The following is a 24,849-nucleotide window of genomic DNA, read 5'->3' as shown; positions in this document are numbered from 1 at the left end:
GGCCAAACTCAATTTCCTTTTCGTTTAATATAAACTGTTAAATCAAATTTACTGGGTTCTTGGGTCTATTGGTGCTTTGATTGTTAGAAAATTTAAGTATGATTTCCGAACGCAGGTATAACATCACATGCTCATAAAAATTAAGAGCGGAAATTTAGAATTAAACTTCACGTCATTAAAGTGTTTTGTTATTGATTTTGATATTTCTGAAGCCTCTATACTCAGTAGTGATAGTGTAGTATAAGTTTTTCTTTTTTATTACAGCCCCACGGACCAAAATCATTTCAACATTTTTCTTTTATTTCATCTTTCCATCGAAGATGAAGGGTTGAGAAATGGGAAATTTACAAAAATAACCATTAATATTTTATTATTTTCGTAATTAACCCTCTCAATTTTTTTCTATCAACATTAGCCAAACACAAGCCTTTCTTCCCAAATTACCCTTCTTTACAGAACAAAACCAACATTGTTTCTCCCATCTCGCCAAACTAAAAGCAGCTTTTCATTTTTGAATCATCAGCCAACGGCGACCGCAAAAGACAACTGTAAAAGTGATATCCGATCATAATCTATCCAGATTCAACACAAATCGACATCACTTACTGGTATGAATTATTTTTTGAACTTACTGAACTCAGTCGGGTGAATCTGAATCTGAATATGGCGACAGGCAGCCTGTCGCAGCAAAACTTGGTGCGACAGGCACCTGTCGCACCAAACTTGGTGCGACAGGCAGCCTGTCGCACCAAGTTTTGCTGCGACAGGCAGCCTGTCGCACCCACTCTTGGAGATTTATTAAAATTGTATTATTTTAATTATGACTGAAATAATTTTTTTTTTTAATTTCAGGCTTAATGGATTCAGTTGTACTTGAATTGTGTTACGATGGTTGGTGGGAGACATTAGAGAATGGCTGTATGGAGTACGTGAATGGTAAAAATCGAGCTTTTTTGGTTGGAAAAAATTACCTGTTTGATCAGTTATTGGCAAGAGTATACGAGGTGTTAAAAATAAATCCTAATGACTATAGTATCACAATGAAGACAACTTTGAGGTCTAGTAACACATTATATCGTATATGTGCAATGCCCATGGATATATGTGATGATGAAATGGTGAGGGTTGTGTTGCATATGGCATCTAACGTAGCTAATTTTGGATGCATTCCTATATTCGTGACCACATCACCTCGAGTTCCGAGTGAAGGTATTGAGCCACATGTCGATACAGAAACTTCGTTTAGAGCAAATATGTCTGGCCCTGATAATGATGAAGAGGTGTTGCCAAGGACAATATCGCTGCAGCAATATTACTCTCCAATCCACGACAATTATGACAACATTGATGATAATGGCGTTACGTTACAGGATGTTGGAGCAACGGTATTTCCAATAACAACGTCGTTGGAGCAACAATATTCTCCGTATCACAACAATGATTTTCGGGACAATGATGATTTTCATAATGAGACAGAGGGGGATAATATTTATGCAGAACCTTCTAATAATACAAGGCGGGGCACTCGTTTCAATAATGATGGTGATGATGGAGGAGCCGGTCCTTCGAATGTTCCGTCGTTTCAGGATGAGGATGAGTGTGAAGACAATACTCCTGTGAATAACAGAGGCAATAGACCTATTCCTTCTATGGTTCGATCGAGAAGGAGAATTGACCCCCTTACAAGTCTTGCTCCAACTTTACCTTCGAACATGGTTGCTCCAAGCTTTGTTAGCAGTTGTGACTCAGATGATATCAGCGTGGGTAAGCTATTTGCTGAGAAGAATGAGCTTATATTACAACTACGCAAGGTGGCCTTTAGAGATAAGTTTGATTTCAAGATTGCACGGTCTACTACGACACGTTTCGAGGCTCACTGTTGTTTAGAATCATGTAAATGGCGTATTCGAGCAACTAGAAGTTCGAACGAGCAACTAGAAGATCGAACGAGCAACATGTTCCTTGGGTAGTGAAGAGAATTGATAATGTACACACTTGTCATAATGAGGTATTGGTTGATGGACGTTATCAAGTAAGGAGCCGGGTTGTCGGTCATATTATCGCAGAAAAATATATTCAAGATAAGAGGATTTATACTCCCAATGACATAAGAGCAGATATGCAACAGGAATACGGTGTTCAGTTAACATACCAGCAGGCATATAGGGCGAGAGAAGTTGGTCTTGAAATAGTACGCGGCAACCCTGCAGAGTCATACAACTTGCTCCCTAAATACTCTCACGTACTAACTACAGCGAATGAGGGTACAGTCACTCACCTCGAGCAGGATGGAGATGGTAATTTCTTGTACTATTTTGTAGCACTCGGATCTTCCATCAAGGGGTTTATGCAGTACATTCGGCCTGTCATTGCTGTAGATGGTACTCATCTGAAGGGATTATATCGTGGAAGCATGTTCGTGGCAACATGTCTTGATGGTAACAATCAATTGTATCCGTTAGCCATTGGGATCATGGATTCAGAAAATAATGATGCTTGGGAATGGTTTATGATGAAGTTACATGGAGTGATTGGTGATAGACCTGAGTTGGTAATTATCTCTGATCGATGCACTGCCATAAGGAGAGCCGTTCTTAAAGTATTTCACAATGCAACTCATGGCGTTTGTTTTTACCATGTCAAAGGTAACATTAAGTCACAATTTAGAATGTCCAAAGCTCTTTGGGATGAATTTGAACCTACCTTTATTAATGCAGCAAAAGCATATGGCCACGAGGAATTTAAGAGACAACTTGAAGGGTTGTGGATGATCCACTCGGGTGCGGCTGATTACCTAGAAAATAATGTCGGTATGTGTAATTGGGCAAGGTCTCAGTTTCAAGGTAGGAGGTACAACATTCTTACCACCAACATCGCGGAGAGTGTTAATGCTTTCATGAGGGAACCTCGAAAATTTCCTGTTACTCATCTTGTTGATCACTTCAGGAAAATATTACAGCAATGGTTTTATGATAGAAAAATTGTGGCTGAATCAATGACTACTCGGCTAACAACATGGGCGGATGAAATAGTCACTGAGAGGAGAACTATAGCTGATAGAATGATAGTTCGGCCGGTGTCTCCGCATCGCTTTCAAGTTATAGGCGGTGGGCTTAAGGAAGGGTTGGTTGACTTGCAAAAGAGAACTTGCTCCTGCAGAGTGTTTCATCTTGATCAGCTTGTGTGTGCTCATGCAATTGCGGCGTGTCTAACACACCGGGTGGATTTTATTAACCTTTGCTCGGACTTTTACACTACAGAATCGTTGGCGATGGCTTATGCACAACCAGTGGAGCCAGTTGGTGATGTGGCTGATTGGGAAGTTCCAGATGAAATTCAGGAGCTGCAGGAATACCCACCAGTTGAGGCACCGCCACCTGGACGTCGTAAAGAGCGCAGAATACCCTCGGCTGGCGAGGACGTTGACCGGCGAACTGTAAGATGCGGCCGGTGTCATGAACTTGGCCATAATCGTAAGCGATGTAAGAATCCTATTGCGTCGACTCGAAGTTAGTTGTATTTTGTGTGTTATTCGTTGGTTAAAACTATTATTGTTTTTGTGTTACGTTGGTTAAAACTGTTATTGTTTTTTGTATTTCGTTGGTTAAAATTGTTATTATTCATAAAACTTTATTTTATTTTAAAGTTCAAAATGTGAGGCATTAAAATTATATAAATTTCAACATTGAAATTACTACATAGGTCTACAATATAATATCGTCATTAAATATATCAACCGCAATCTTCTTTCTAAAGTACTCGACATGACTAGCGTTAAACTCCAACCTAAGCCCGAACATTAAATACATCGTAACCATCAATACAAAAACACCGCAATCGCCAGTGCCTCTTTCTTGTTGCGGCGCGCTCTTAACTGCGATAACTTTCCACGGGTCTTCACTCCGCAACTCAGGTCGTATATTGTAGAAGCCAACATATTCCAACCATCGAGGGAATATAACTTCAAGTGGCTTGAATTTCAACTTGTACCTTTTGTCGTCGCGAAATGTGAGTAATGAGTCATAAATCCAGACTTTATTTTTCCGAAAGTCAACTCGTGCTAGTACCCAATGCGCGCCGTCCAAGTTAACAGGGATGAGTAACTGCATATAAAAATTAAAAAACATATTCGTTATATATGAAATTGAAATACAACAAAGAAAAAACAACTCCTCGAATATTTTCAGTATAGAACATGTGAAATGTAATAAAATACATACCATATCGACATCCGTCATTGATTTTGACATTGTGTGCTGTCGCCCACAAAGATAACTATTCAAGCGGTCGTCGAATACCATTGAATCGACTGCACAATTCCCGTTATTCCATAACTGATTCAAGAACACCTAGTACATAGATAACCAAGAAATGCATAAATTAATAAAACTTAAAGGCAATAATTAAAGAAATTAAATAGTATTTATAAGTTTTGTCGGCACGTTACCCAAAAAAATGTGTCCGTATGTGTGACACGTTGGAGTAAGGCATTTGGATACTGCCGTTGTTTCTCGCTAATCAAGCGGAGATACTCGTGAATATGCTGTAGAGAAACAGAAATATTACGATTTTAAAAAAAATTATACACAAATCCACAACAGTATACACCACGAGGAAAATATAAATACCTCATCGCCTAGCCATCCCATCGAAGCTGTCCCCAAAATTATTTAAAAGAATGACCGCGGGTGCTGGACGTTCCGGCGGACTCTGATATCACCAGTGAACCATCGATCAAACTCAGCAAACAAACTAGAGTCCTCCAATCCTCTCAGTGGATTTACATCCACACTCGTACTCATGTCAATCGCATGCTCCATGATTTGGGGTCGAGGTAACCTCCGGACGTTTTGTCCTCGCCTGACCGGAGGAATCATGTAAGGACTGTTATAAACATACGACGGTATGTACCCGCGGCCGAACTTACTAACGCCCGGAGGCACCTCTGTGAACAACTGCACGCTCTCCCCACTAACATCCCCGTAGAAACTAACCAATGACGTGGGCGTAGACAAATTTTCATTGCCCACGTCAGTATACACTCCATAGTCATCCGGGGCCTGTACAATCGCCAAAAAGAACATATTAAATAATTATCAAATTAAAAGTTAAACGAACATAATTATTTAATTTAAATTAGCTTACCGCATACGAGCGTGCAGTGGGAGAATCCTTATTTGGACGTTTAGAAAATGTGTCGATGAAGCCAACAACGGTTTCTTTAAAATCATTTAATTCTGACTTTATTTCATACACGTTACGATCAATCTTATCCAGCCGTCGTCGTACGTAATCATTAAACTGCTTTGTCCTCGACTAATACAAAAGAAAAAAATAAAACTTTAGAATAACAATAAAAAAATAATAACAACCAAAGTGAAAAATATCGTATATTATTTATAACCTCAGAATCCCGTGCGTCATCAGAGTTGTCTGTTTGCTGCGGGTGGTCATCAACAGCCACCTCATCCTCAAAAGTGTCATGACGCTGCTCAAAAGTGTCATGACGCTGCTCTGGTATTGGGTTTGGTATGTCGTCATGATCGTCATGCTCGTCCGATTGTCTTGTAACCGATGGCATCGCGTTGATTGAGGGTTGGTGCTATATAAAGTATCATTTAAAATTACTAAATGAAAAGTCAAAAATTTCGATAAAAAAAAATTTTGTACTTACAGTATACCGACCTTATGAACCCAGTCTGGAATGCTTGGCAAGTAATCCTTCACAGAGAGCCAATATTTTCTGCTACTCTCCTTTGAATTTGGCTCAAGAGTTTGTAAAACGTCCGTCTGCCATAAATTTAATTGAAAAATTTAAGTAAGTATACCCAACTTAAATTTAGTAAAGTTAAAAAAATAAGTAATACATATTACTTACAAGACGAGATTCGTCGTTGAAGAACGAATAAACCTCCGCAAAGTTGATTCTCGAAGACGCCATAGGCTTCCATTGCAGAATGCGGGGAATCTTACTCTTCGTTTTGACGACCCATGTTGATGGTAACCCTCCGATTGCTTCATAAATCCAAGCCTACAACAACCAAAGTGAAAAATCAAATAAAACAACTATCAAATATTTAATACTATAAAACTTATTAATAAACAAAAAAAAGCACCTGCACCCCAGACGTAAATCCGTAAAGATTGTATTTTTCAATATTATGATCTGGATTTTTCAACCGAGTCTTCTTAAATTTCTCGTCTTTTCGAACAGTGCATTGTCAAGACTCTCGTAAATCATTTCCCACGACAATAGACCCCATGGACGCTTTCGGAAGTACTGAATATCATCAACTTGGTCAAGCCAATCGAAATTAATTTGACAGTGATTTTTTCTTGCATTTAGTACTCTGTCCGCAAAATAAAACAACGCAATCTTTAATGCGTCCATATCGTCTATTTCCTCGAAATTCAACTCCTTAAATACGGCATCAAATTGCTTCACATTAATCTTACGATGCACACCACCAAAATACGTATTCCGTAGCCTCTACTCCATTTCATCATTTTTTTCATTGGTATCAACACCAAATGAAAGTCCAGTAACCAAGCACCATTCGACAATTGACAAGCGAATCAAATGCTTACCAATTTGAAACCATAACTGATCCTCACGGCTATCTTCTTCATGGGCCACTTGACGCAGTAAAAGATTATGCAAAATTACCCCACTAAATGGAAAACTTCGACACTCCAAGAAATGTCCAAATATATCCTTTTTGAACATACTCAACTGCCGCTTTGTTAATTTTTCCTCGATAGCTTTTACGACCGAAGATAACATACACATGCTCGAAATTCGACCAGGAAAGTGATCAGCATAACGAAAATACATCTTGCCTACTTCAATATCCGGTGATTCTGATTTCGCCATGTATCTGTAATATTTATAAAATTATTACATTATATTTACAGAAATGAAAAATTAACTCGTTAAAAAAAAAACTCTAATTTTCTGGTGCGACAGGCGCCTGTCGCACTAAATCTGGTGCGACAGGCCCTCTTGCACCAAAAAATTGGTGCGACAGGGCCTGTCGCACCAGATTTGGTGCGACCGCAGGCCGCGCATGGGCGCGCGCTGCTGCCCAGCGATGGGCGCCGGCGCGCGCCCTGCCCCCCTCCCTTACCACCCCCAAAATTAAGCGCAATCACTCCAAAATCAAAAACAGTACTCCCAAACACCACCAACCACCACAAACATCATCACCACCATTATCAATCTCAAGCTATAACTATTATTATTCTAAAATCTCATTTTAAATTAATGAAAATAAGAAAAATGACTAACCTAGGTTTTGTTGAAGGTTGTGGATCGTAGATCGGATGCCGGTGAGAGATGGAGCCGCCGCCGACGAGGGTTGATGTCGCCGCCGATGATGGGAGTTGGATCGGTTTGGGAGAGATGAGAGAAAGGGAGTGTTGGGGAAGAGATGAGGGAGGGGTATTTTGGACTCAAATGTTGTTTAATGGCTAATGTTGATAGAAATATTTTTAGGGGATTAAGATGAAAAAAAGCAAAATTTTTTTGGTTATTAGTGTAAATTTCCCTTGAGAAATTGCCACAACTACTGTCAGCTGGCAAAACATGGCAGTCTTGAAAATGTTGGACCATATGCTGGAAACATATTGACCAGCCACATGTTCAACTTTTAGCCACGTGTTCAACATTGATTGGTTATTCTGGTCCTTTTCTCGAATCAATCAATGTTGTGAGTTTCTGATTTTTTATTTTTTTTTCTTAACTATATTTTGGACTATTCTTCTGGCTCAGTTATCTAATTATTTTTTTTATTCTTTTCTATAGTACAAATTCTCTGAACCCATTGATTTTCTATTAGTTTAGAATTTAAATTTTCCTTTGAGGTATATATTAAAGTTTATTTGATTGATGGCGGCTTTTATTGTTATGGGATTGTGTTTTGGGAATACGGTGGCATTAACATGTTTTGGTTATATGGCATATGGTAGTATACCAACTGTTTGATTATCTGAGTCAAAGGAATGCGTTCAGTTTACTTACTTTGATATTGAAATTATTGGGTAGCGCACACATACAATTTAGATGTTTAGTTTAATCTTATTATCATTCATTAATATAACAATTTGGTTTTTACTTGTACAGCGGACATGAGTTCAAGAGAATTTTTTTTTGGCAAAGAAGTTCAAATTTCTCTTCGTCTATCATTTTTCATTCAAATGGTTTTCATTGTACATTTTTCTTTTTATCAAAATGTAACAAATTCATTGTTTGAGTGTTATGTATATATTGGCTTCAAATTTGATTGATTGTCACTTGACAATTTGATACTGCAAATTCTTGTATTCATAATTGAATTTCATGAATGGAAGAGATATTGTTTATGATATAGGTAAAGTTGGAATGGTTCGACTTTCAAATTTTATTGTTTGTCATTTGACTGAAAATTGTTCACTGAAATATTCATTTTCATAACATTTTAATTAGAGACTTTGGCACTTTCAGGATGTTATCACAGTTCACAGGCGTTGTTTATAAGTTTACTTGTAGTTCATGAAGGCTTCTCTTACATATAAAATCTTGAAGCCAGCTAGCCAAGTCCTAGCACTACTAGAAAAATGGGCTACCATGATAGAGAATATCTGTCATCCGACCTTGTTTATGACAGAGTTTCTATCTGTCATTGTAACCCCTCTCATAAATCCGTGACAGTAATTTATCTATCACAGGTGTATGTGACAGCTTATAACTATCACAAATGTGTCACAACAAAAGCAACATTGTTTTAATATTTTAGTGGTAAATTTGTTTTATTGTGAAAAAACATTTGGCGGGTATTATGAATTTAATTTTAAATTATGGCGTGTAATTATGTGTCGCAGCTTTATGATGCTAATATGGTGTCGTGATGAGAATTTTTTTTAAATAATAATATTATTAAAAGAATTTTTAATTTTTTTAAAATCAAAACTTTTTAATATTTTAAATAATAATAATATTTTAAATCATTTTTAATATTTTTAAATTAGAAAATAATTTTTAATATTTTAAATAATAATATTATTAAATAATATTATTATTTTATAATTTTATAAATTCCATTGAAATTTAAAAATCAAAATATGTATTAAATCAATACATCCAAATTATTTCAACAATATTATCAAAACATCACTAAATCATCACTTGAAATAACCATAACATTGTCAAAACATCATCTATTCAATTATCACAAATCTACATCCCAACACTACCATCTGGATCATTACCAGCATACAAAAACATCACAACACTATATATCATCTGAAACACTAACAGGTTGATCAAGATTCACTACTACTTAAGACTTTATCAAACAATATCAGCATACAAATTTCACTACCACTTAGACTTTATCAAGATTCACTATCATCTGGAATAATACCAACATACAAAATTCACTACCACTTAGCTTTTTGGGCATCATATATTCAATCACTGGAAACTTCCAACAAATAGCATCATCAAAATACATGGTGAATCAAATCCACAATAATATCTCATAAATCGTTTACAATATTTAATCACCTAAAATATCCAATTACTAACCCATCCTAGAAAAATAATTAATCCATAAAAAAAAACATTGATGGTAAATTCCCAAAAGCCACCAACATCACCTGAAAAGCAAATTACATTAAGATGAGTACCAAAAAAATGCAAATTAACTTATCGGCCACTTATAGTTAATCAAATTCATAAGGTGCCATCACACAGTTCAATAATCAAGAATAATGAAGAATTTCACACGTGTAACAAAAACCTATAATTACTAACAAAAATCAATGTAACTTCATTTTTGAACTCTTCCATTCCTTGTTTGGAACTTTTTGACAGCCTTTTAACTGCAATTTATGTTGCCATAGATCTGCCTATTAGTTAGTATAAAAAGCAAATATGATCTAATTTCAGCAGAATGCCACAATATTACCTTGGACACTGGCCCAAATCTAATTTCTCCTAGTTTATTGTAACTTGAGAAGTTATCGGTGGCCTTTGCTATACTGACAAAATCATATTCCCATAATTCCATATCTTATTTTCCTCCATTATTATAATTTTTCATATGATTCATATTTGTTAATCCTGAAATTGTAGGAGAATTCCATCATGTAAGTTCATCATGTACTGACTGTTCCTAATCACATTTGTTTTATATATGAATTTTCTTTTGACCATATAATTCCCAAAGGTAATTAGCCTACCAGGTAAACTGGTTGTCTGTTGCTTAAGTCACAACATGTGAGACTTAAAACTAAAATTTTGCTTCTGTTTACAAAAGGAAAAAATAACATGTAAACTTTTTATTAGCTAAAAAAGATGCTAAGTCTTTACACATGCATTTGGGTTTTGAGCTGGATCTCGACCTTATCAAGCGAAGCTCGATTAAGTTCGGTTCAGCCTCATTTGAGCTCGCATTGTTTGGGTCTAGGCCAGGCGGGCATTTTATTATTTTTTTGTTATTTTATGTTAAAAATGAAGCAAAATATAGGTTAAGACATAAAACAGATGCTAAAACAGAGAATAACAGAGCACTTGTGGTTCCAGCTCCATTTATTTATGATTGTCCTAACATGTCCAGTCCTTTCTTCTTTTTGTTATAATTAAGTGCAGATATTTTATTTTATCGAAAAGGCAGAAACTTTATTAGAAGAGAAACGAAATTTCAAAACAATTTCAAAACTTGAAATTGAATCTTGTAAATTCATTTAATTCTTGGTTTAAAAAAATACTATAATTGATTTATATTTATAATTATTAAATAAACAATTGATATCATGATTTTAATGATTAAAATTATAAATACCATGATTTTATAAATATGTAAATTGTGAACTATGATCTATGACTCTAAGTAAATCCAATAACAATTAAGTTAACCCCTAAAAAAATTTATTATTATTGTTGTTAAGTATTAAAAAAAAATCTAATACTATAAGGTCAAACTTAATAATTAATATTGCATTCTCTTACTATTATTAGTTTATTATTATTGAACATGAACTTAAAATTTAAATTTTTGATTTTATTAAATTTGAATAAAGACATATAGACTTAAAAAAATTATGTCAATAAATTAACACGCGCTTTTAAAAAATTAAAAAAAAAATCTTATTGAACTTTTTTTCTTAAACACGGTACGGCACGGCCGCACGGCACAACACACGACATGGCACGAGTGGGCACGGCACGTATGTCAGACCGGGCTTAAACAAAAAAATTAGGCATGACATGACATGTCATGAAACACATAGTGCGCATGGCGCGGGATGGGTCTTGCTTTACCGGCCCGGTCGATTAACCATCTCTATTCTTCGCTTTAGTAAGGGTATAAACGTATATCAGTCTTTGCGCATTTGCTTTTTCTTTCAAGGAAAGGACCCGCCACGAGCATGTTCGGTTGTCCACTTTTATCAAGCGCTTTTTCCTCACATCATTGTTCTATCTTATCCTCTAGCCTTATGCTTGTGCGTGACTAGGCTTGAGCTTACTTTAGACATTTTTGGAAAAACGCTGAAAATAACTCTGTTATTTTGCCTACAAAAATTTTAACTTGATAATTTTTTTTATTGTATCGTCGAATAGTAATTTAATTCTCCATCCACAGCGGAGGTTCAAATCCAAACCTCTTATTTCTATCACAAAATTTTACCATCTCGACTAAGTACCGTCAACAAATTTTTAATTGATAATTCTCAGTAAAGTAACTAATTAATACAATCAATAAGATTTTTCTTACTTTTGCTTGTCCTTTATTGATTGCACCAAAATTTTGGGTCTTTATTTTCTTATAAAGACAAACATATGGACACATCATGCATCATGAAACTACAACTTTTCTTTTCTTTTTAAGATTTGCAAATATGCTAAAGGAAAGCTCCAATTAATTCCCACGAAAGCAAACAGGGAAGAAAGCTCAAAGCAGGAAAGTCATCATATATTTAACTTCACATCTCTCATTTACATTTCTCAACTCTAAACACTTTGTTTCAGTCACAAAATTTCCTTCATCCATGGCTTCATTTTCTTCTACTAGCCTTATTGCTCATAGCAAATACGAGGTCTTCCTCAATTTTCGAGGGAAGGATACTCGTAACGGCTTTACCAGCCATCTGGCTGCGGCTTTACATCGGAAACAAATACAATTCTTCATTGATGATGAAGAACTTAGGAAAGGAGATGAGATTTCGCCTGCCTTTTCGAATGCAATCCAAAATTCAGATATTTCGATAGTTATCTTCTCAAAAGACTATGCTTCTTCCAAATGGTGCCTCAATGAACTTGTCAAGATTCTTGATAGCAAGAAAATGAACGGCCAAATAGTGATACCGGTATTCTACCAAGTAGATCCATCTGATGTGCGGAAACAGAAGGGGAGTTTTGGAGAAGCTTTTATTCACCTCGAAAACAACTTTCCAGGTAAAGTTAAAAAATGGAGGGATGCAGTGACTGAAGCGTCAAATTTATCTGGTTATGATTCCACGGAATCCAGGTGATTCTTCTTAACTCCAGCTTCCTCGTTTCCGCTATTATTAATTGTTCCTCTGTTTTTATCAATGAAAGAACATTAGGGCTTTATAAGCTAGCTTGGTTCGTCTTGATTCATCATTGTTTTACGTCTTAATAACACTTGCTAGGAATGAGGCGGAACTTGTGGAAAAGATTGCTGCAGATATTTCTAAGAAATTGGAAGATGCGTCAGACTTAACTGATTTAGATGGCTTTGTTGGATTAAACTCACGAATTGAGGATCTTAAATCATTGTTACGTTTCGAATTGCATGACGGTCGAGTTATAGGAATTTGGGGCATGGGCGGTATCGGTAAAACAACAATTGCTAGTGTTGTCTTCCACCAGATTTCTGGAGACTTTCAAGGCAAGTGCTTCATGAGAAACGTTAGAGACGAATCAAACCAAAAGGGAGTAGTACATGTTCGAGATGAGGTTATTTGTGAGGTGTTAGAAGAAAATCTCAAAATAGGAACTTCTATTATACCCCCAAGAATCCAGAAAAGGCTCCAACTGATGAAAGTGTTGATCGTTCTTGATGATGTTCATAACGAATTCACAGAACTTGAAAGCTTAGCTAGAGGGCTACAATTTAGCCATGGAAGCAGAATCATTATAACCTCCAGAGATAAAGGTGTTCTTGAGAAATGTGGAGTGAATAATATATATGAGGCTAAGGGATTGAAACATGATGAAGCTCTTGAGCTCCTTCGTAGAAAAGCCTTTAGAGAAAACAATCGCTCTTATGATCTTATGGAGCTCTCAGAGGAAGTAGTACGTTACGCCCATGGCAATCCATTAGCTCTTGAAGTTTTGGGTTCTTCCCTTTATCAAAAGAGCAAACAACAATGGAATGTTAAATTGCAAAACTTGAAACTGATTTCTGAACCTAATATTTATAATGTGTTGAAAATCAGCTATGATGAGCTAAATTTGGAAGAGAAGAAAACATTTCTTGACATTGCATGTTTCTTCAAAGGAGAAGATATAAACTTTGTGAGAAAGATACAAGATGATCCTACATTAGTGGACACTCTCATTGATAAGTCACTCATTACAAAATCATATGATGAGGTGCAATGCATGATTTACTGCAGGAAATGGGTCAAACGATTGTTCGCCAAAAATCTATCAACAAACGTAGCAGGTTGTGGAATCATGGGGACGTCTATAATGTATTAAAGAATAATAAGGTAAGAATCTATTTATTTTGTTTTATATGTAACGCGATATGCACCACTATTTTTCCTCCTCACGCACATGTTTTCAGTATATTTTTGTTATTACCAAAAGTGAATGGTTCTTTTTCGAACAAAATGATGCGGTCCCAGTAGCTAGCTACAATGGATCAATAAAATTAAAATGTTCTTCTTCAGAAAAACAAAATCAATGGAGAGCTCCGAAAAATCCGGACGTGGAAAAAACCCTAGCGCTGGAGGAATTTTCCCTCCACCGTTCAGGGAAAGTAGAACAACTAAGAAGGCAAGGTTTCGTGATGAGGAGGTTGCAGATGATACCCCTGTACATGTTTCGTATAAGGAAACCCTTGTAAACTCGTCGCGAGCAATGGAGACGGGTTACGATGGCGGCGCAGGGGACTGGGAGTTTGAGGAAGGGGACGTGACGAAAAATAAAGATGGACCTATGCCCTCCATAACCTTCTCGGATAGGGTTCACGAGAAGTTATGTGAACCATGGCAGAACTCGGTTATAGTGAAGCTGCTGGGTCGCACGATCGGTTATAGAACTCTCTGTACGAGACTGAATGCCATGTGGAAGACAACAATGACTTACTCAGTGATTGACCTAGAAAACAATTATTTCCTGGTTCGCTTTCGTTCGGCGACTGATGCGGTCGATGCCCTAACAAAAGGTCCGTGGATTATTATGGGGCACTATCTCACGGTGCAGCCATGGACGCCGTCTTTTGATGCCAATACAACGGATATAGAGCAAGTTAATGTATGGATCTGTCTTCCCCGACTCGCTGTTCACCTATACAACCGGAAAGTACTCCAGAAACTTGGAGAATTGGTGGGTACAGTGATGAGAATTGATTCGAACACAACATCCTCAGCGCCTGGAAGATTTGCACGAATTGCAGTTCGTCTTTCCCTGGCCAAGCCTCTGGTTTCTCAGTTTGTGTTGGATGGGAAGGTTCAAAAGGTAGAGTATGAGGGATTACCAGTGATTTGCTTCACATGTGGAAGATACGGCCATAGTAGTAGCAGTTGCAAGGGATTGAATTCAGCAACCAATTCTAGAGAAGGGGTTCAACCCCAACCTAATATGCAGCCCCAGGGGAACACTGTCCAACCAGATGATCACGGTAATATTGATAGTAATGCCGAGTCCTTTGGATCTTGGATGATAGCCACGAGAAAGGGCAGAAAATTTAATAGTGGCAAGGACATTAACAATGGCTTGACTAAGAACCGAGAAAATATAGGGGCTGGTGTTTCCAGATTCCAAATTCTTGAGCAGGTCACGAATGACCGTGAACACCCCACACATGCCGCTGTGATAGACAATCCATCCACTTCTCACCAACCAAACACGACCAACCCTTACCAGATATTTACTGCCAATCACGAGGATAGAACTAAAACTCCGGCTAGACGTAAGCAGCACACCACAGCCGTTACTGCCAAACCCCAAAAGAAGACACCAGCTTCCTCCTTGAACCCAATCCGTAACCCTTTTCAGCAGACCACTTTCACTTTAAGAACAGAAAATACAAACTATTTGCCCCATGCAAACCCTAGGACCGAATCATGTCTTAACCCTCAACTCAACCCCAGCCAACAACAAATGTCCCCTCTAGTTACAACCTTGGACCCAAAAAAGCATACGGTGATATTCTGTAATAACCAAAACCGATCTCTTGGAGAGGTAAGGGAGGTGGGCAGTGATCAGAGCAGTCGGCTGTAACGGGAGTATGAGCACGTGTCTGACCCTCCAGACGATCAACATGCTGATTGTAGAAACAACGTAAATGCTCATGTGCATCCGGCTGTGTCTATAGGGGAGAATGAAAGGGAGGAGATGTCCGATGAGGAAGACTCGATGATCGAGGAAACGCCTTTGGCGTTGATGCATGACGGGAATGGACAACATTAATAAGGTGTCTATGTTTCCTTTTTTTGCTTTTATTTATCTCATGATGATTAGCATTATGTATTGGAATGTCCAAGTGGCAGCCTCGGCTGTTTTTCGGCGCTCATTCAGGACAATTGTTAAAAACTACAACCCTTCCTTGGTGGTTTTGATGGAACCTCGCATTAGTGGGGTCAAAGCGGATGATTTCATTAAGAAGAGTGGTTTCGACCAGTCCCATCGAGTGGAAGCAGTGGGCTTTGCGGGTGGAATTTGGATTCTTTGGCAGAGTTACATTGAGGTGGAGGTGATGCTGAACCATAGGCAGTTTATCCACTTTAAAATATGTAGGAATAATACTTTTATGTCTTGGGTAACGGCGGTTTATGCTAGCCCAAACCCGATGTTGCGGAGACAGCTGTGGAAGCATATGGATAGCATTGCTATGTCAATTCAAGGGCCTTGGCTAATTGGTGGGGACTTTAATTCTATATTGTATGCTTCTGAGAAGCAGGGGGGTGTTACACGGAATTCAGGAGTTTGCAGTAATTTCCGGCAGTGGTTTGATGGGCACCGAATTTTTGATCTAAAATTTAAAGGCCCTCGGTTTACTTGGTCTCGTGGACTTCTGTTTAAACGACTTGACAGAGCTCTCTGTAATAATGATTGGTTAATAAAATTTGCGGACAGTTCTGTTCTTCACCTTCCGAAGGTTGCTTCAGATCATAGGCCGGTTCTGGTTCGTTTTGCGGGAGCTGAGTACAGACACCGGGGGACTAGGCCTTTCCGGTTTTTGGCACCCTGGCTGACTCATGAACACTTCAATTCTTTTGTTAAGAAAGTTTGGGATCCTCAAGCCCATTATAGAGATGCGGCGTCCCATTTTGTCCAGGCGGTTCAAAAGTGGAATAGAGAGGTGTTTGGAAATATTTTTCAGCGGAAAAGACGGTTAATGGCTCATATAAATGGGATTCAAGTAGCCTTAGAAAGGTATAACTCCCGAGGGCTTGTGCGGTTAGAGGCTAGGCTTCGGAATGAGTTGGAGACGGTGATGGGGCAAGAGGAAATCTTGTGGTGGCAGAAGTCAAGGAAAGACGAGCTTCTGCACGGGGATAGGAACACGAAGTTTTTTCATCAAAAGACCATTGCAAGACAACGGAGAAATAGAATTGAAGCTATTCAAGATACTTCGGGGAACTGGCTTTATAGTGAGGGAGAGATTCGAAATTATGCTATTGATTATTTTTCGTCCTTATACAAAAGTGAAGTTGCAACCCCTCAAAGTTATCAGGTACCGAATTTATTCCCAGTCTTAAATGCTTATGATTTGGAGAGTACTGTCGTCACAGTTTTAGATGACGAAATTAAAAGGGTGATTTTTAGTATAAAACCCCTCAAAGCTCTAGGTACTGACGGTCTGCATGCAATCTTTTACCAGTCTCAATGGCCGGTTATGGGGCTTTCCTTCTGCAAGCTTATAAGTGACATTTTTAGTTCGGGCAAGATCCCCAAAGAAATCAATACTACTCTGTTGGTTTTGATTCCCAAAGTGGAGCACCCCACTAGCCTAAGTATGTTTAGGCCTATTAGTTTGTGCACGGTCGCTTATAAAACAGTGACTAAAATAATTGCTAACCGCTTGCAAGCCTTGTTGCCAGATCTCATAGGCCCCCACCAGACTAGCTTTGTGCCCGGACGCCATATTATTGATAATATTGTTGTTGCTCAAGAAGTAGTTCACTCCATGCGAATGAAAACGGGGAAAAAAGGGTTTATGGCCATCAAGGTGGATTTAGAAAAAGCGTACGATTGAATTAATTGGTCATTTATTTTCGATACTCTACAGCAAACTGGTATCCCGATTCAGTTATCTCTATTAGTCATGGAATGTGTAACTTCGGCTTGGATGAGTATTTTATGGAATGGTGAGGCTACAGCAGAATTTGTCCCGGGGAGAGGAATCCGTCAAGGGGATCCGCTGTCTCCTTATATTTTTGTCTTGTGTATTGAACGGTTGAGCCATGGAATATCACATGCTGTGAGGGAGGGCAGCTAGAAGCCTATTCGGTTGGCCAAGCATGGAACTCCTCTAACGCATTTATTTTTTGCAGATGATTTGCTCCTTTTTGCAAAGGCGTCAATTGATCAGGCGTACACCATTGATGGAGTTTTAGACAATTACTGCCGGAGCTCTGAAGCGAAGGTCAACAAGTCGAAAACTAAAATTTATTTCTCTAAGAATGTTGGTTCAAGAGATGCTCAGCTCCTCAGTAATGTGTTGGGGTATTCGGCTACAAATGACTTGGGGTGCTATCTTGGAATGCCTCTCATCCATTCGAGAATAAATAGAGCTACCTACCAATCGATCCTTGATAAGGTGGAAAAGCAGCTCACGGGTTGGAATGCAGCTCACTTATCATTTGCTGGCCGAATTACTTTAGCTCATTCGGTGCTCCAAGCAATGCCAATTTACGCAATGCAGACAACTTTATTACCAGCTCCGGTGCGTGGGAAGCTTGAGCAGTCTTGCCGTCGTTTTATTTGGGATGGGAAGTCGAAGAGCCATAAGATGAGTATGGTGGGCTGGAATAAAATTTGCATGCTGAAAACTAAAGGTGGCCTGGGGTTTAAGAAGTTGGGTGTGATGAATCAAGCGTTATTGATGAAGCTGAGTTGGCAAATAGTTTCGAATTCAGACAAACTGTGGGTTAAGGTTATCTGCTCAAAGTACGGATTGGATCCTAGACACTTGCCGTTGTCCCTCCCTGAGAAACAAGGTTCTGGAATCTAGAAAGCCATAAAGCACACGTGGTCAGCCACCATGCAGGGAGCTCGCTGGGCTGTTTGTGATGGTTCTCGAACTCGCTTTTGGCTGGACTGCTGGGCAACAAAACAAGGCCCTTTGATCAATCTCACTGTTCATCCAGTGCCTCATGAATTGGTTAATGCTACGGTGAGTGACTTTCTGAACGTGCATGGGGGCTGGAACTGGTCAGCTTTTGAACATTTGCTACCCAATTCTATCCTGATGCAAATTGCCTCGATAATGCCTCCTAGCTCTCTTTTTGGTGTTGACAAAATTTATTGGCGTTATGAGCCAAGTGGCAACTTTACGGTTCGCTCGGCATATGAGTCCCTCGGTCAGCTGGAACTCACTGCTACTGATAATGCATGGAAGCATGCATGGTCCTAGAAGGGGCCGCAAACAACTCGTATTTTCCTTTGGCAGGCTTTACATGCGAAATTAAAAACCAAGAGTGAACTATCTAGGCGGCATATTCCGGTCTCTCCAAGTTGTGATCGTTGTGGGGCTCCTCTTGAGGATATTATTCACATCTTGAGAGATTGTCATTGCATCAAGCGGGTTTGGTTTCGGCTTGTTCCAGCTAGGCATCAATCCTCTTTCTTTCAGTCGTCTTTACGAGATTGGATAATTGCGAATCTACAAAACAAGTGGAACATTCCCTCTCCATTAGCTTGGGAGTGTATTTTCGGCGTAGCGGTGTGGAGATTATGGTATTGGAGGAATCTTTTTATGGTGGAGGGGAAGCTGGCGGATAGCTCAACAGTCTGTGTAGATGTTATGGCCAGAGCTAACGAAATCTATAGATTAAACAACTCTCATATAAGTCAACAGCCGCAGAGGAAGGAGATCTTTATTAGATGGCTGCCACCTCCATGGCCTTGGTGCCAATTGAATACGGATGGATCTTGTAGAAAAGATGAGGGTGCAGGTGCTGGTGGTATTATTCGAGACTCGGTCGGACACTGGCTAGCTGGATTTTGTATGAATATTGGAGAGAGTTCGGTGTTAATGGCGGAACTTTGGGGTCTGTACCAAGGATTACATCTAGCTTGGGAGGCTGGAATAAAACGTCTTTTGGTTGAAGTGGATAGCCTTTGTGTTACTCAATTGGTCTCGAAGCAAGTGGTTGTGCCTAATGAGTTCTATGCTTTGGTCGTTGCTATCCAGGAGATTATTAGTAGAAACTGGCAAGTTTCCATCACCCATATTTATCGGGAAGCCAATTCGGCGGCGGATTTTATGGCAAACATGGCTCACTCATACCCCCATGGATTGCACTTATTTTCTAGCCCGCCTGTGGGTATTTATTCAATTATTGTACAAGACTTGTATGGGTTACTCAACCCCGTCTTATTCCTGTTTAGCTCGCTAGTTTGAGCCCCATCTAATCAAAAAAAAAAATGTTCTTCTTCGGTTGAGAACAACAACCACAAGATAAAGAGTTTGAATAATTTTCTGCCTAATTCTTTATTCCTCACTGGAGCTTATTAATAGTTCTAAGTGTAACAAACAACTTTGTTTTGCAACCGTGAATGACGGCATAAACAAAGCTAACGATAAGAAGTAGCAAATATTTATTAAACAACCTAGCTATAAACTCGAAACAGTATACAACTCAAATGCAACAACTAAAGATATGATCCCGAGTCCCTACCAACTCTGCCACGATTAGTTGACGTAGTAAACCAACCGAAACTTGCTCCAGAACTTGCTCTCATGCTATTTCCACGTGATGCATGTTTCATGCATGGCTTTCATGCTCAAGCATACTCTTTCATATTTGTTGTTAGGCTTAGGTGTCCTCTTTAACTTACGTGGCTTCTTATCACAAAACAACTTATGCATTTTCTCAATTATTTTTTATACATATCCAGCATGACATCGTTTCATTGAAAGCATAAGAGCTTCTCAAATTATTTAGAAATATTAAAAAAAATACCTTTCAAGCTATGAAGCCTAGGCTAGCTAGTTTTTTAGGCAATTCAACATTTTGGCTCCTGCATACACTTTCAAATGAGAGATCATCGAAAATTAGCCTAACTATTGACATAATCTAAAAGCTTGTTAATTAGCTTCAATTAGGAAGCCGTAACCAATGTTTCAAATTTTTTTAATAGATTTTATGCACTTATTCTTTGCTTTTGTTTTTAAGGGGACCGACAAAGTTGAAGGCATGTTCCTTGATTTGTCCAAAATAACCAGCATACATCTAAGTCCTCAAGCCTTTGCCAATATGCCCAATCTAAGATTCCTTAAATTCTATATGCCCGAGCATAATGGAGTTCCAATTATGATCTCTAAAGTGCATCTTGACCAAGGTTTAGAATATCTTCCTAACGAATTGAGATATCTCCACTGGCACGAATATCCTTCGAAAGCACTGCCATTTGATTTTGAACCAGAGAATCTCGTCAAGCTCAATTTGCCTTACAGTAAAGTCGTGCAAATTTGGGAAGGAAAAAAGGTATGGTGTACTTATACCAAACATTAATTTTTCTTTCTTTAAATTCTATATAATTTATAGTTAAATTGAATGGTACTAATTTAATATAGTCTTTGTTTATCTTTTGTTACAGAGAGCTTTCAAGTTAAAATATGTTGACATCCACAATTCCCAATATCTCATTAGGATGCCGGACCTATCAGAAACCCCAAATCTTGAGAGAACAAATCTTAAGAATTGCATAAATTTGACTTGTGTTCCATCGTCGGTCCAGAATTTCAACCATCTCAGTATGTTGTGTTTCGAGGGATGCAAAAGTCTTCGGTCCTTTCCGTCCAACCTACATTTTATGTCTCCCATTAAGATAGATTTCTCCTCTTGTTTTAATCTCACAGAGTTTCCACAGATTTCTGGGAATATAACAGACCTGATCTTGAGTGAGACTGCAATACAAGAAGTTCCTTCATCAATAGAGTGCCTAACTAATCTTGAAAAGTTGTATATTAATAGGTGTATGAGGCTGAAGAGGTTATCAACTAGCATTTGTAAATTGAAATCTCTTCATGTGCTTGTTCTTGACGACTGCTCAAAACTTGAGAGGTTCCCAGAAATCTTGGAGAAAATGGAATCCGTAAAATGCATCTCTTTAGAAAGGACGGCAATTACAGAGCTACCATCTTCATTTGCAAATCTAGAAGGGCTTAAAGATTTATACATAGGCGGTTCCTCATTGAGACAGTTAAATCTAAGTAGAAATGACTCCGAGAGTTTACCTGCAAGTATCACGCAACTTTCACAGTTGAGAAGTCTTCACTTGAAGGACTGCAGTATGCTTTCGTCATTACCAGAGCTTCCGCAAAGTTTGGAGTTGTTAGATGCAGAGAATTGCAAGCAGCTCCAATTTATCCCAGAGATTCTGTCAGGTCTAGAAGAAGTAGATGCATCCGTACTCGAAAAGGCAACGTTTCTGAATTCGGCATTCACATTAAATTCTGCTTGCGTTAAGTTCGTGTTTAGTAATTGCTTGAAACTGAATGAAAAAGCAAACAACGAGATTTTGGCAGATTCACAACGATGGATTCAGCATATGGCAATTGCAACATTCAGATTATTTGATGAAAATGTACTCAGTTCTCCCTTTTTCGCTCTCTCTTTCCTCTCTTCCTCTTCATTATATCTGAAATCATGATTTTCATTTTACAGAAATACAGTCACATCAAGGGTCCCAGCATAATTTTACCTGGGAGTGAAATTCCGGAGTGGTTCAGCAATCAAAGTTCAGGATCTTCAATAACTGTAAAACCGCCGCAGAATTGTTGTAGAAACTTAATCGGCTTTGCTCTTTGTGCTGTTCTTGATTATAATGAACGAATTCCTTCTGGTTTTTCGTCCGTATTCTGTGAATACAGATTTGAAGTGAATGCTCTCTCTGGAATCGAACATGTTTATGAAAATTGCCTGATATTAGCATCGACTCACGAGTTGATTGATTCAGATCATGTCGTGCTTGGATTTAATCCCTGCTGGAATGTTGGGGATGGTGACGATCATAGAATATTTCTTAAGTTCTTCGATATCCATAAACACCACACAGCTATCTCTTTTGAGTTCATCTGCGACAGTTACAAGGTGAAAAGTTGTGGGGTGTGTCCAGTATATGCAAATCCCAGCGAGACCAAACCAAACACTTTTACTCTCAAATTTGCTACAAGAATTGGGAAATTGGATGATAAGGCAGCGAGCCCAAGTGGAACTTCTGACGAGGAGGAACTAGAACCGAGGATTTGCAGCATGCTTCATTTCCCTAGGTATGTCCAATGCCCCAATTAATTTGTGTTTCTTTATCTTTATATTGCGTTTATTCTTAATAATATCTATTGATATCTTTCTAATTTTTTAAAGGGGAAAAAAACAAAGAAAATATTGCAATTGCTGAAAACTGTGTTACGCACATTTGTATTTCTTCTCTTTGTTCACTCAAATTTCGTAATAAAAATGAATTTTTGATACTGTTTAGAGAATTTCACGCCCCTGCTTTAATGGACCTCCCTGATCATTTAATGTGTGTCAATTCCAACTTGTATTAAATTTTCTTTTTACCTTACCATTTCTTGCTTATGTTGAACTTAATTACGTTTTGCACAATGGAAAAAATATTGGATCGCAATTCTTATACAATATACAGAATTTTTGTAAAATAGAAAAATAGATGAAGAATAAAACCAATCACACAACATAAGAATTTACATGAAAAACTCCTATAATGGAGAAAAACTATAGCGCCAAAGACCATGAGAGAAAAATTCACTATGTGAAAAATTATTAGAATCACTCTAGTATTTTTCCTCACACCTAAAACCCCAATAATACACAATCTCTCAATAGACCTACTGTTTCTCTTACACCAGAAACTGTCTACTTGCAGAAAACTGATTGTTGTGTTATACAAATAAGTAAACTCAACCTGCTTATTTAGAGTGATAATTTCTTGTAGGAGAAGTAATCCATTTCTTATACTAGTAATATTCCTCCTTGAATAAGTGAAGTCTCAAAAGGGAAATTATTTATTCTTTAAATAGGAATCCTACAAAAAAAAGGAAAATAATAAGGAAATCCTTATTGAAAAATAAGACATATTTCCTAACAATCTCCACCTTGATGAGTTTTTCAATCAGGCGACAAAATATGATCCCCCGTGTATCCACACAACCATGTCGTCTCTACCTTCTTTACTCCACAAAAACTATACTCACATAGGGCTTATGAGAATCACACCACCATGGGTAAATTCTTGTCTCTATGCAGCAACCATAATTCTCTACACCAAGAATCATTATACTCCACCTTATCTAGAGTATACATATTCGGCACACGTCGATTACCTTGCTGAAAATAGCTACTATCATATTTGGCTTCCTTGAGAGTGTCCAACCATCAACATAAAATTTCCACCACACATCTTACATAAATGCCAACCCATGCCTTGTGTGAAAATCTTGTGGACCCGTTTGTAGTGATACATCCTTTTCTATGGCACTAGCAGCATGCCATTAGGATGTCTTTGTCATCTATTATAGGGGATCATCGTCTCCCATAATGATGAGAGACTTTTTACTAGCGATACTATCAGTATCTTCATATTTAACTTAGAGCCACTTGTCAAACTTGCTCAATTTGCTTTCTGACAGTCCTTTTTAAGGTGGCCTGATTGTCCACACACCCAGTAGACTATTTTCTTCTTGGAGTTATTTTTCTTCCAATTACCTACTATCAATGCCCAATCATCAACAGCTTCATTACTTCCACCACTTAGCCTTCTTTCTTCTGACAGTAGAGTACTAGTAACTTCTTCAAAATCCACAGTCTCCTTCCCATATATTAAAGTAGGCAACAAATGCTTGTAGGAAGTTGGAAGAGACCACAATAGCCTAAGCGCCTTGTCCTTATCTTCAATTTTAACTCTAATTGCTTTTAGTTCTGTCACAATGCCATTGAGAACACTAAAATGATCAGAAAGTTTTGTACCTTCAATCATTCTTAATGTATGAAATCGCTCCTGAAGGTACAAATGATTGGAGATGCTCTTTGTCTGATACAAATTTTCTAGCCTCTTCCAAAGTTGTTTTGCCGAAGGAAATTTTCCTACATTCGCAAGAACATTCTTTGCTAGACATAATCGTATCGTACTTGCAGCTCTTTCGTCTAATTCTTCACAATCTTCATCGCTCATAATAGATTCCCTAGAGTCACTGCCAGAAGTAGCACCCTTCAAACCTTTGTGTAGCCTAGATTAAATCAATACATTGACTTGAATTTGCCACAAGCCAAAATTAATTCTCCCATCAAAGTTTTCAACGTCAATTCTCACAAGATTTGAAAATTTGTTTGTATACATAATTGCTTAGCAGAACAAGCTTTAGCTTTGATACCACTTAGTAAGGGGTTTCAATCTCACTAAGATCTTGCAATAAAAAATAT

General features: G+C 38.1%; 6 protein-coding genes across 7 annotated transcripts; 4 read left to right on the top strand and 2 right to left on the bottom strand.

Annotated features, from left to right (window-relative positions):
• The first annotated feature begins 2,119 nt into the window (after window positions 1-2,119).
• LOC127900664 (uncharacterized) lies at window positions 2,120-3,514 on the top strand. Its single transcript, XM_052435850.1, has one exon. It carries the CDS (start codon window positions 2,120-2,122, stop codon window positions 3,512-3,514), a length of 1,395 nt encoding a protein of 464 aa, XP_052291810.1.
• Window positions 3,515-3,679: 165 nt separating this feature from the next.
• LOC127901527 (uncharacterized) lies at window positions 3,680-4,859 on the bottom strand. The gene is made up of 4 exons (XM_052439064.1): window positions 4,629-4,859; window positions 4,448-4,543; window positions 4,221-4,349; window positions 3,680-4,103 (listed from the first exon to the last, which is right to left on the bottom strand). Exons 1-4 carry the CDS (start codon window positions 4,647-4,649, stop codon window positions 3,705-3,707), a joined length of 645 nt encoding a protein of 214 aa, XP_052295024.1. The 5' UTR covers window positions 4,650-4,859; the 3' UTR covers window positions 3,680-3,704.
• LOC127900663 (uncharacterized) lies at window positions 4,671-7,982 on the bottom strand. The gene is made up of 7 exons (XM_052435849.1): window positions 7,289-7,982; window positions 6,117-6,878; window positions 5,879-6,031; window positions 5,686-5,790; window positions 5,405-5,602; window positions 5,146-5,316; window positions 4,671-5,060 (listed from the first exon to the last, which is right to left on the bottom strand). Exons 3-7 carry the CDS (start codon window positions 5,939-5,941, stop codon window positions 4,671-4,673), a joined length of 927 nt encoding a protein of 308 aa, XP_052291809.1. The 5' UTR covers window positions 5,942-6,031; window positions 6,117-6,878; window positions 7,289-7,982.
• A 3,887-nt stretch (window positions 7,983-11,869) lies between these two features.
• Window positions 11,870-20,715, top strand: LOC102606688 (disease resistance protein RPV1-like). 2 transcript variants are annotated; one of them, XM_052439063.1, is made up of 3 exons: window positions 11,870-12,509; window positions 12,655-13,719; window positions 20,581-20,715. In XM_052439063.1, the coding sequence occupies exons 1-2, from the start codon at window positions 12,031-12,033 to the stop codon at window positions 13,706-13,708; spliced, it is 1,533 nt and encodes a 510-aa protein (XP_052295023.1). In that variant the 5' UTR covers window positions 11,870-12,030; the 3' UTR covers window positions 13,709-13,719; window positions 20,581-20,715. The 2 variants fall into 2 exon arrangements, with proteins under 2 accessions (XP_052295023.1, XP_052295022.1); XM_052439062.1 differs by lacking the exon at window positions 20,581-20,715 and having other exon boundaries at window positions 12,655-13,752.
• LOC127900662 (uncharacterized) lies at window positions 13,916-15,457 on the top strand. Its single transcript, XM_052435848.1, has one exon. It carries the CDS (start codon window positions 13,916-13,918, stop codon window positions 15,455-15,457), a length of 1,542 nt encoding a protein of 513 aa, XP_052291808.1.
• On the top strand, window positions 18,444-22,809 carry LOC127900661 (disease resistance-like protein DSC1). Its single transcript, XM_052435847.1, has 5 exons — window positions 18,444-18,737; window positions 18,852-19,724; window positions 20,581-20,892; window positions 21,005-21,994; window positions 22,075-22,809. The coding sequence occupies exons 1-5, from the start codon at window positions 18,444-18,446 to the stop codon at window positions 22,699-22,701; spliced, it is 3,096 nt and encodes a 1,031-aa protein (XP_052291807.1). The 3' UTR covers window positions 22,702-22,809.
• Window positions 22,810-24,849: the final 2,040 nt, after the last annotated feature.

This window comes from Citrus sinensis, chromosome 3 (assembly GCF_022201045.2).
Source record: "Citrus sinensis cultivar Valencia sweet orange chromosome 3, DVS_A1.0, whole genome shotgun sequence".
NCBI lineage: Eukaryota > Viridiplantae > Streptophyta > Magnoliopsida > Sapindales > Rutaceae > Citrus > Citrus sinensis.
Note: the sequence above shows the minus strand (reverse complement) of the source record. Positions and strands in the feature narration are given on the sequence as shown.

Bases quoted from the DNA above. Each gene is read 5' to 3' on its own strand.
- LOC127900662 (XM_052435848.1), top strand. From the start codon at position 13,916: ATGGAGAGCTCCGAAAAATCCGGACGTGGAAAAAACCCTAGCGCTGGA.
- LOC127900663 (XM_052435849.1), bottom strand. From the start codon at position 5,941: ATGGCGTCTTCGAGAATCAACTTTGCGGAGGTTTATTCGTTCTTCAAC. The intron at 5,603-5,685 runs GTCGGTATACTG...TACTTTATATAG, and splicing joins TTCCAGACTGGGTTCATAAG to CACCAACCCTCAATCAACGC. The intron at 5,317-5,404 runs GTTATAAATAAT...CTTTTGTATTAG, and splicing joins ATGACGCACGGGATTCTGAG to TCGAGGACAAAGCAGTTTAA.
- LOC127900661 (XM_052435847.1), top strand. From the start codon at position 18,444: ATGCAGGGAGCTCGCTGGGCTGTTTGTGATGGTTCTCGAACTCGCTTT. The intron at 18,738-18,851 runs GTTCGCTCGGCA...TTCCTTTGGCAG, and splicing joins AGCCAAGTGGCAACTTTACG to GCTTTACATGCGAAATTAAA. The intron at 19,725-20,580 runs GTGGGTATTTAT...TTTGTTTTTAAG, and splicing joins ACTTATTTTCTAGCCCGCCT to GGGACCGACAAAGTTGAAGG.
- LOC127900664 (XM_052435850.1), top strand. From the start codon at position 2,120: ATGCAACAGGAATACGGTGTTCAGTTAACATACCAGCAGGCATATAGG.
- LOC102606688 (XM_052439063.1), top strand. From the start codon at position 12,031: ATGGCTTCATTTTCTTCTACTAGCCTTATTGCTCATAGCAAATACGAG. The intron at 12,510-12,654 runs GTGATTCTTCTT...AACACTTGCTAG, and splicing joins TATGATTCCACGGAATCCAG to GAATGAGGCGGAACTTGTGG.
- LOC127901527 (XM_052439064.1), bottom strand. From the start codon at position 4,649: ATGGGATGGCTAGGCGATGAG. The intron at 4,544-4,628 runs GTATTTATATTT...GTTTCTCTACAG, and splicing joins TGGGATGGCTAGGCGATGAG to CATATTCACGAGTATCTCCG. The intron at 4,350-4,447 runs GTAACGTGCCGA...TCTATGTACTAG, and splicing joins ATACGGACACATTTTTTTGG to GTGTTCTTGAATCAGTTATG.